Here is a 10,018-nt window from a genome sequence, read left to right as displayed (position 1 = left end):
AAGAGAGACGATCAGAATGCACGTTCGGTGGAACGAAATCGACGGGCGAAACGCGACGAGCAGATCGAGTAACGTATTCTGTTCTCTTGCTCTTTAGCTTTATCATCGTCGAAACAATATAATTCGTTTCGAATTGTTTCAGAGAAGCGAGCGGTCTGGAGCAAAGAGGTCAAACCGAATAGAAGAAGAGACGAACGTGGTACGCAAAGCGATCTCTGCCAAGCAATCTCCCCGATCTATTATCTCGGCAAAGTGTGCGGTTTGATCCCCGTTCGATTCTTTGCTGGCGCATCCGGAAGATATTACGCACACCTAAATATCCTCGATCTCATTTATTGGTAACAGTGCTCAAGATTTCATGCTTTCGCTACTCGCATCCTGATTTATTATTCGTCGAGGCTTCCGAGTTCAAGCCAATACAGAACTCGAGTGCCTCAACAAATAATACGCGAAACAGTGGATGTAATACATCGCTCGAAACGATTAACGGATATTACGTGAATGTCACCGCACAGGGACACATCCGGTAATATCCCCTAATTGTTTCTAACAGAGTAAGTAAGAGGTGCACGAACGTTTCAAGAATAGCGCGGCAATCCTTTCTTTCGTAGCTTGATTGTGTTAGCATTGCTGCTGGGTTTCGAGATGTGGGGTCTGTGGCGAGACTTAAAAGACGGATGGGGGTATAGCACCAGACTGAAATCTCAAACGGCGGTGATAGCGACGTGCAGCGACGTCTTCGGTGTGATAAGTCTCACGGTGGTCTGCATCGTTGGCTCGCCGTTCCGTTGGAAATACCTGGAAGCCGCAATCAACAAATTAGTAGAGGTCAGAATGCGCTCGATCGTTTTCGTCGTCGTCACCCGAAATTAATACCGATCGTGCAGGTAGACGAGAGACAGGGGAGAACCGACGCAAGAAAAAATCGGCTGTATACCATCTATTTAGCGGTCTGCAGCCTGACTTATCTGTGGTTCAGCTCGATCGTCGATTTTTGCGCGTGGACCCGGCAAACAAATGCGGCCAAACAGTTGCCCGACAAGGGTCCAATCAATTACGCGCCCCTGTATTTCATGTACACGGTAATTATCTCGACGGAGCTTCAATACAGCGTTGCCACGTACAACTTGAGCCAAAGATTCGTCAAACTGAACGGCAACCTCAAAAATCTACTGGACAGTAGTGTTTCATCGTCCGTTGCCTACTCATTGGCACATCCTGCCGAGACAGGTAAGAGCAAGACCATAATCTTTGTTGTCCTAAAGCAAAAGGAAACTTTAAAAATCGCCGCTTGAAAGCAGCAGTGGGGAATGTTCAAGACAGAGGATTGAACACCGTGTCGCGTAGACAGTTAGAATTGGGCAATCATCGAAACCTGAAACCCTCAACCGGTGAGACAGGACGTACAGTGACCCGCGAAATTATTCCTACTACGATTGCAATTTTGTCAAAATCTATTTTGCACGTCATTTGGTAAATCAATGCGTCTAATTACTCGAAAAACGTCAAATCGTTTGGTCCAATTTGAAAAGAAAAATGTTATTCTGATTTATAAATGGCGTTCGAATACTTTTGTGGGCCACTGCAATTCGAGTTGGTGTGCATTCTCTGTCTCGTCGTTGATTGCAGAGACCAGCATATCTGAAATGGTGCAGGTACACTCGACCCTTTGCGACACAGTGGGCCTGATCAACGTTGCGTTCGGCGTGGTGATACTGGCGGTGACCACGAGTTGCCTGCTACACCTTGTGATCGCACCGTACTTTCTGATTCTACAAGCAGCCGAGGAACACGAGTGGATATTTCTAGCAGTGCAGGGCATGTGGTGTATCTTCCATGTGGCTAGGATGCTGATAATCGTTCAGCCGAGCTACTGGACCGTGGTCGAGGTGAGCGGCCAGTGGAAAAAATGCAGGTAAGGTTTCGGATAACGCTTCGGGGATACGTTTTCTTGCAGGGGAAGAAGACCGCGGTGATCGTTAGCCAGCTACTGTCCTCCAGTTTCGATGCGAACGCGCGCCAACAGTTGGAGGTATTCTCTCTTCAGCTGTTGCATCGGCCTCTCGAGTTCTCGGTCTGCGGGCTATTCTCCTTGGACAGAACGTTGATAACATCGGTAAGAGAGAAACAAAATGAACGTGTCAAATACACGGTGTCCCACTAACTCTCTGTTACAACGTCTCTCTGATATCTACGTTATTCTTTCCTCAAAGTCATTTCTTTCGAGACTTCAAGGTTATCGGCCTTGTTTTGTGCGTAACTACATATCTGTATTACTATCACGTTTGTCCCGTCGAACCAAATGATTTGTCCTTTCGGCATATTTCGCGTAGCATAAAAAACAGCGGAGATATCGCGTTGCAACAGAGAGTTAGTGGGACACCCTATATATTCGAATTTGGTGAAATTGCTGGGATTTTAGATAGCCGGAGCGGTGACTACGTACCTCGTCATACTGATACAGTTCCAAAACGCGGACGATACGAAAGGTCAGGTGGATAGCCTGAAGAACGCGACGCAAATTCTGAAAAACGCGCCGTCCTTTCAAAACCTGACCGGCTTAAAGATGATTCGCTGAGACCCGAGCAAAAATACGACGAGAGCGGACCACGCAGAGAAAATACACAATCGTGTATGATAATGACGTATTTAATTGTTCCAATTCTCATAAACAGCGGCAATATACAAATACAGTTTACTCGTTTCGCAATCCAACTATTTATCGTCAACGAGTCGTTCTGATCGACGATTGACCGAGAGCGTGCTTCATACGATGTCTTCAAACTAGACGTCAGTCACAGCCTATCCAAAGCGTTCCTCCGCCTTCTGCCCCCCCCCCCCCCCTGCCTCGCTGTCTCTTAGTACGGATAACGTGTTGTCCAACAAAACGGAGAAACTCGAATAGTCTCGTCGTTCGAAGAAGCCCAGGCGTGTGTCTCGTTGGATCGAATTACTACTAAGGTATATACAACCTCTCGTATACTGACTCGTTTTCTCTGCGACACTATACACTGTTTCGTACAAATTATCATTACTCTAGCAATAAATATTGGATCGTCCGAAAAGAATCTAGCGCACGCTCTCTTTCTCTTTCTCTCTCTCTCTCTCTCTCTCTCTCTCTCTCTCTCTCTCTCTCTCTCTCTCTCTCTCTCTCTCTCGTACGCTAGCATGCAACGCTCTCTCGTGTTATTCTGTACCACGTATCAATATACAGTATGTTCGCGGTCGCGTTCAAATTCAATTGGATGGCCGGTGTGTACGTGGTTTGTGTACATTGTGTGTGTGTGTGTGTGTTTTTACGGAACCAAACGAGACCCGAAAACTCTGTCACGCTCCGTCCCTAGCCGTCTCTAGCCGTCTCTAGCCAAACCGAAATTCGAAAGCTGCGCGCCTTGATCGTAACGGATACTCGTCGCGAGTTTGCTCAGTTGACCGTGGCAGCCGCGACCGGTGGTTGCGCTTTCTGTTGCGTGACCTGTAACAGGTTCTCGCAGCAACTGTCCTTCACGATGTTCAAGCTCTTTGGTCGCGGACAAGCGAGCATATTTTCCGAATTGTTCGAGAGCGGCTCCTCGTCGTTCTCCCCTTTGTTCCGGTGACGAACGGTGCACTGGCAAGGGCTGGTGTGTCGATGGAGCCTTGAAAAACAGTCGCTGCACACTCTTACAGGATCGTAAAGCTGCTCGCTCGGCAGCGGTGCCGAATTCTCTGAACAGTCCGCGCAGAAGATCTTGCCGCAGCATCTGTCGGAGACAAACGGTTAAACGTGTGCTTCTGTTGCTTCCAGCAAATGTTTTATTATCGGTTTGATCGTCCTACCTGCAATGGTGTTTGCGTCTTCCCAGCCAAAATTCTGTGTGGCAGCCCGTGCACCGAGTCACCGCGTGATCAGGTACCCATAAAGTAGGAGCTGGTCCCAGTTCCTCGACCGCCTCCCAGGACATGTCCGATGGCAACGATTCTCCGTGATCACCGGTGCTGCCGACCGAATCGGGTAACGATCCCTGAAACACGCGCTCCGTGCTTATTTGTCCAGTCGATGTACTTGCCCAATAGAATCCGGTAAGCTCATGTATAGACTGCGGGGTTGTACTTTCGAAAATCCCCATGATCCGAATTGACTGAAATTTTGTAAATAGTGTCCGTTTCGACAAAAGTCATGATTGCGAGAGGGATTTTCGGCGTCTCGAAAAAAAATGTTGTACCATTCCAGTGTTACTCCCTATGTTACCGACACGGTTATAATCGCGTTTTATTCAATATGTATATTCTACGAATTAATGAAGCGTTCCTAAAAGCCTAATCCAAGTTTGTAACTTCGGTCGTTGTAGTTTTTCTGTCACCCGAGACGTGTTTTATATTCCATTTTTGCATTCCGCGGGTTCGCCAGTTACGCTACGCTATGTCGGTAAGGTAGAGAATGACATTGAAATTGCAAACGATTTTTTGTCATTTTTGTAAAAAAAACCTATTTACAAAATTTCAGCCAATTCGAAGCTTGGGGGTTTTCGAAAGTTTAGTCGACTGCGGATCTTTAAGCATTTATAGCATGTGCAGATTTGTAAAATGCTAGAAAACGTGTACATTAACGAGAATTAATAGCAATTCTATTTTATCTCTACAATGAGTCTTCTAGTTGACAAAGAAAATTTGTCCTAATTCCGATTTTTATTAAATAACGTATGAAAATGAGAATTTGCATAAAGATCCGCTGTCTAATTACATATATCACTCACGATATCGTCGATGCGATCGGTGTCCGCGTTATGGTTGCAGACTTGTTTGATCAGAGCCAGCCTCGTTGTGTGCAGCTCCTTCCTCAACGCTTCCTGTTTCAGCTGAAAACAACAGAAACCACAAAGTAAAAGAAATGCAACAATTGCCTTTCTTCTTCTCTCTGTTCCCTGGTTTTTTCCTTTCGGGGCATGCTCGCCGTGAAATACCTTTTCTTCCACTATAATTTGTTGTACGCGCATCTGTACATCGCAGTGTATGACGGAAAGACCGTCGATGTCGTCCAATTTGTTAAGATCGTCCGGAGCCATGTTCCGATGAACCGGCGAAGCCGGACAAATTCCGCTGCTCGGCGTTCTGGATATCAACGGCGCGGTGATGTCGCTCAGATCGCTGCCCTCGGTATGGTTCTGATTCTGACTCTGATTCGAATTGCAGTTGCGAGCGCAAGAGCAGACAGTCTCGCCTATCGAGTTCGTCTCCACCCACGAGGAAACGATGTCCTGCGGCGAACTTTCCTGGGGTCTGCTGCTCGAAACAGAAACCCTTCTTAGAGATTTGAGGCTTTGACCGTACGCTCGCGTACTAATATCCACCGCTAAAGACGCTTACGTTTCTTTGTCGGAGTCGATTGTGTCGAGCAACGAGCAGTTACTTGGTATCAGCGTGTCTGTGGAACTGTCCACCGAAGGATTCGCCGGCGAGTCGTTCAAGGATTGAGTAGTCGCCAGGTTCTGTTGCTTCGACTTGTCCGAATCGAGGTCCTTATCCGTTCTGTCTTCCTTATCCAAGTCCGAGCTCTTGTCGTCCTCTGACCTACTGCTCTGTGTACACACGGCGACACTGTACTTGTCCGCTCTATCTTCCGAGTCCGAGTCCGAGTCCGAGTCCGAAATCTCGACGTCCTCCGACCTACTGCTCCGTGTACACACGTCGACGATGCACTCGTCTGCGTGGTCCGCATCTTTCTCTACAGTTTTCGCTTCGAGCGACAAAGAATCCGTTTTCCTGTAAAACGATTTCGCAAAGACTCGAATACTCGAATCACTCGAGCGGCGAGGAAGCACTGGCAAAAAGTACGATAATTACTTCTCTACCGAGATACTTGGATCGCTGAGTCTACGATGAGGATAGGCCGTGTGATCGGGAGCATGCATCAGATCATCGTACGAACGAGTTTTGGTCATTTGCCGTTGAGGTTCTTCGTTTTCGTTACGCTCGTTGTCTATCATCGTCACGTTCTGTTTGTCATCCCTCGTCACATGGGACTCCATGGAGCCCGAGTAGACCTCGGACCATACGACAAGCTTACGTACGCTACATTTCGGCCACAACACCTGACACAACAAACAGCCCGCATTAACATTTCTACATCACTGTATCACTGTTTGGTGCTACGTCTAATATTTATATACACTAAACACATAAATATACCAGAGAGAAAATATCCTACTTCTTTCTCTGAAGGCGAGTACAAGTGATTTACGAACGAACTGGAATTGAGGAACCGCCAAACCGAAAATGTACGTTCCTTTATTCTCAACTGTAGCCTTTCCTGTATCGTGTTGCAGAGAAATGTGCCGAAAAGTTGCGAATACGTATGCTGCGCCAGCTTCTCCTGAAATCGATCCAATTGATATCGGTGCCTGGCGTTCTCGCGCGAACACAAGTGTATAATATATGCAAATATACATCTCGAGAAGAAATAAATAACAAAGGAAGAAAAACCTGTAGAAGTAGTCGACATTGGACTCGTGCTTACCAGATACGCTGACGACATCTGAAAGCTACATTTAAATTGTTCAGTCAACTGGTGTACACAGTCCAGCCATTGGAGAAATACTGGACATCGTTCGTTCGGATCCTCGTAGCCGACGGTCAGTCCACATCGATCCGCGAATTTGTGTCCAAAGTCTAACCATTCTCTCTCGCATAAGATTTGGAATCCCTGTCGGTGAGGAAACAGAATAACGAAACGACGATTCGTCGGCGAACACACGCAGAAAATGAGAGTACCTTCATCGTACCTCCATAGTTCTATAATAAGGATCAAGAAGAATCTGTGCCAACGCAACGATCTGAGGCGTCCTGTCCCAGCCGTCGCTGCAATGCACTAATACCGGTCGAGCGTCTCTTTCGATCGCGGATGCCACGGTCACCGCTGCACGCAGTAGTCCAGACATGTGTTGCAACCACTGAGTCCCTTCCAAAAGGCTGAGCCAACTGTGCAACGCAAAGTCATCGATGAGACACACCGATCGATTATAGAAATTACAAACAAACGTCCAAGCACGCCCTCAGTCCCGCATCAACGAAGCGATAAAAGTTACAGTATCGTTCCAGATAAAAATTGAAAGGCTGTGCTTAATTTTCTGAAGGATAACGGGTTATACCACCTATTACAGATATGTTCTAAGCCATTGAATACTCCCACAGTGGTCACTAATAACCATAATAGGTGCATGTGACCTTGCAAACAAATAATTAAAAAGAAAAATGAAAGCCAAATGTAGATCGTAATAGGGGACGGAGGGAGCAGTCGGAGAACCGTTTACTTGGCCTGATCCGCCTCCGTTGCGCAGAGCTGTCTCAACGCGTGAAAGCTTCTACGTATAGAGTGAATGTTTGGTAAATTCATAAACTGTATGTCGCAGTTCGGGTAATATTGTTGGCATTCGCAACCGCCTCCGCGCGCTCGGTTAGCCACAGCAATCGTGTACGACCTGGCGTCCACAATCAGGACTTTCTGCAAACACAAAATTTTCTGTTACTCGTTCATCTTATCAGTTTCTATTAGGTCAGTGCAAAAATTCTCATCCAATTTCACATTAAAATACAACAAGGATTCAGACCCGAACTTTCGCACCGACCTAATTACATAGTGCTCTTACACGAGTTAGGGTAGAACCCGAAAAACCAGGGGTTCTTTGGTTTACTCACTTTGGTATTGTCCACTGTGGCTCCAGCGTCGTCACAAGTGTCGGTGGAAGAATCCACCATTGTAGATTCACCTTTGTCGTAGGAACACGCATCCGAAAGTGCTTTCAGCAGACTCTCGTCCTCCGCACTCCGCCGTCCGAACCAACCGAGTTCCGGCTGACTACTCCGCGCTATCACCGCGCCATTTTTCACGTGTCTGCAAAGCAAATCGAATTAACGATCGAAGGAAACAATACGTGGCACGATGGTAACAATACCTCCAAACAACAGCAGGAATTCGACTAGAACTACGATACGTGGCCACGCGTTTCAGAATATCATCGGTGATGCAGGAAGGAACCAAAATCAACGGCGGATACGATGGACACATTCGGTAATCTTTATTGATCTGACTACTACGCCAGGTACCGTGTAAATTGAACTTCAATCGTTCCACCTGTGTTAATAGCAAATAGATCGAATCAAACGATTGTGCATTCCGGTACGGCTAGAATTTATGTTACCTGTTACACACCTCAAAGTTGAAAGTAGCCTCGTAAGACGTAGTATCTTTCCCGATCTTGGCGAATTCTTTCCCCTCCTCGACGGACCAAGCGTAATACGCGAACGCAAATATGTCCTCTATACTCTTCTTCGGATACATTACTTTATGTAGACGTTTGAACCATTCGAAACAGTGTTCGTTCGTGGAAAAAGCACAACTGAAATGTTCGTTGGAAACACATATATGTATATACGTATTGGTGAAATATGTATGATGCAGACAAAAATAAAGGAGTACCTCAGAGAACGAGCGTCCTTGCATCCGATGTGTAAAAAGAAAATCTCTCTGACTTCCAGCTGTTCTATTAAACCTAATGGGATGCTGTAACATGCCTGATTTAATTGTAGATACAATCTGTAGTTAGATAGAGCCAACACCCCATCCGTTGTACGCCCGAGTGCCACGATAGATTCTCCGCTTAAAGGAGTAAACGGAATCGTCAACGAATCATCTTCGCATTCCATGTGTGTGTACTTTGGAAATAATTCCGAAGCGTGTAAATGACAAATGGATTGTAGACTCGTTGGCTCCTCAGAACTCTCCATCTTTGTTCTGCGAAACAATGTAACATAAGTTTGGTTTTTATTGTGTAGAAAATGTTATATAGTAGCGTTCGAACGTTGTTGATAAACAACGAATTGTGAACCGTTTAATCGATCGACGCGTTGTTTTCAAACACGTTTTGTTGGCTACAAAACGAATAAAAACGGAAGAAATATTTCGAAACCACAGAAATTCCGAGCATATATGACTGTACAAGCGCGAACGCTGTCATCGACGCATTGTCGAAGAGACAACAGGTAAACGTCACGATAATTTGTTACCGCTTATCGATTCGCGTCGTATCGTCGCGAAAACGGAGTACCACGTAGAAAAATAACTTCGGAAAGGTCAAGCTTTTTGATACGGACAACAACGTTCGGACAACTGACACACTTGCAACGAGAAACGAATAACATATGTATGCAGCTCGTTTCACCTTAGTTCGGTAATATTACTTCGCAGGTAAGAGACAGCAAGCGAATGCAATTTCAACTCTTCCCGCATTGGGAAACTTTTTCAAATTTACGTTGATGCATACGCAATCGCAATCGCAATCGCAATCGCAATTACGACCGCGATCGTGATCGCGCGGACACTGTTGTTTCGTTAGGCGACACAATTAGATGCGATTGTAAAGCAAGGGAGAATCCAAGTAACGCGCCACGGTTCGACGATACCTTCAACATATTCTCGGGATTTTTCCTCGACAGAGAGCATATATTGGGGAGAGACTCGATCAGAGTTTACAGCTGCGACACCGTCTTACCTTGGATTGGAAAATTTCTCCGCGATGGACGATATCCGATGGCCGTTTCGATGCTTCATACAAAATCCATAGACAGTCGTTTACACGCGAGCCAGCATAAGAACATTACTCCGTATAGAGAGCATTTCCCCGTAAAGAGACGCGACAATGTCGTTGATTTCAGTCTCGCGAAACACAGAAATCTTCCAGATTATTTATTACGAACGCGAACAGCTTACGGGATAAACGACACCTTGCACTACTAATCTCACGCGAATTCGATTCAAACACGATTACTTTTCGTTACGGTGGTTTACAAAAATGGCTTGCATTGTGGCGCAAGATCTCCAACAATCAAAACAAACGTTCATATCGGTCCCCTTCTTGCGAGACGTCGATATCACCAAGTATTTCAACTTCCAATTAATTTTTATCGAAGATACACTTTCTGTCTGATGCGAAAGTTACATTGACAGATTATTTAGTCTATAATATGTAAGTACGTATGCATG

General features: G+C 45.9%; 2 protein-coding genes across 3 annotated transcripts; one reads left to right on the top strand and one right to left on the bottom strand.

The window, feature by feature from the left end:
* Positions 1 to 265: 265 nt before the first annotated feature.
* Positions 266 to 2,587, top strand: LOC143359148 (gustatory receptor for sugar taste 43a). Its single transcript, XM_076796875.1, has 7 exons — positions 266 to 338; positions 612 to 828; positions 888 to 1,230; positions 1,302 to 1,391; positions 1,630 to 1,889; positions 1,958 to 2,116; positions 2,423 to 2,587. The coding sequence occupies exons 2-7, from the start codon at positions 646 to 648 to the stop codon at positions 2,576 to 2,578; spliced, it is 1,191 nt and encodes a 396-aa protein (XP_076652990.1). The 5' UTR covers positions 266 to 338; positions 612 to 645; the 3' UTR covers positions 2,579 to 2,587.
* Positions 2,588 to 2,633: 46 nt separating this feature from the next.
* LOC143359145 (phosphatidylinositol-3,5-bisphosphate 3-phosphatase MTMR3) lies at positions 2,634 to 10,006 on the bottom strand. 2 transcript variants are annotated; one of them, XM_076796870.1, is made up of 15 exons: positions 9,528 to 10,006; positions 8,456 to 8,770; positions 8,189 to 8,375; positions 7,932 to 8,110; positions 7,675 to 7,870; positions 7,290 to 7,480; positions 6,762 to 6,957; positions 6,497 to 6,682; positions 6,188 to 6,352; positions 5,824 to 6,071; positions 5,347 to 5,742; positions 4,944 to 5,265; positions 4,737 to 4,838; positions 3,820 to 4,004; positions 2,634 to 3,743 (listed from the first exon to the last, which is right to left on the bottom strand). In XM_076796870.1, exons 1-15 carry the CDS (start codon positions 9,584 to 9,586, stop codon positions 3,425 to 3,427), a joined length of 3,246 nt encoding a protein of 1,081 aa, XP_076652985.1. In that variant the 5' UTR covers positions 9,587 to 10,006; the 3' UTR covers positions 2,634 to 3,424. The 2 variants fall into 2 exon arrangements, with proteins under 2 accessions (XP_076652985.1, XP_076652986.1); XM_076796871.1 differs by having other exon boundaries at positions 4,944 to 5,262; positions 9,528 to 10,005.
* Positions 10,007 to 10,018: the final 12 nt, after the last annotated feature.

This window comes from Halictus rubicundus, chromosome 11, assembly GCF_050948215.1.
Source record: "Halictus rubicundus isolate RS-2024b chromosome 11, iyHalRubi1_principal, whole genome shotgun sequence".
In the NCBI taxonomy this organism is placed as follows: Eukaryota; Metazoa; Arthropoda; class Insecta; order Hymenoptera; family Halictidae; genus Halictus; species Halictus rubicundus.
The sequence above is the reverse complement of the archived record's forward strand: the minus strand, read 5'-3'. Positions and strand labels throughout refer to the sequence as shown.

Excerpts from the sequence above, each read along its gene's own strand:
- LOC143359148 (XM_076796875.1), top strand. The coding sequence starts at position 646 with ATGTGGGGTCTGTGGCGAGACTTAAAAGACGGATGGGGGTATAGCACC. Across the intron at positions 829-887 it reads CAATCAACAAATTAGTAGAG|GTAGACGAGAGACAGGGGAG; the intron begins GTCAGAATGCGC and ends CCGATCGTGCAG. Across the intron at positions 1,392-1,629 it reads AAACCTGAAACCCTCAACCG|AGACCAGCATATCTGAAATG; the intron begins GTGAGACAGGAC and ends CGTTGATTGCAG.
- LOC143359145 (XM_076796870.1), bottom strand. The coding sequence starts at position 9,586 with ATGAAGCATCGAAACGGCCATCGGATATCGTCCATCGCGGAGAAATTT. Across the intron at positions 6,072-6,187 it reads ACTCGCCTTCAGAGAAAGAA|GTGTTGTGGCCGAAATGTAG; the intron begins GTAGGATATTTT and ends TTGTTGTGTCAG. Across the intron at positions 5,266-5,346 it reads ATCGACTCCGACAAAGAAAC|CAGCAGACCCCAGGAAAGTT; the intron begins GTAAGCGTCTTT and ends TTCTGTTTCGAG.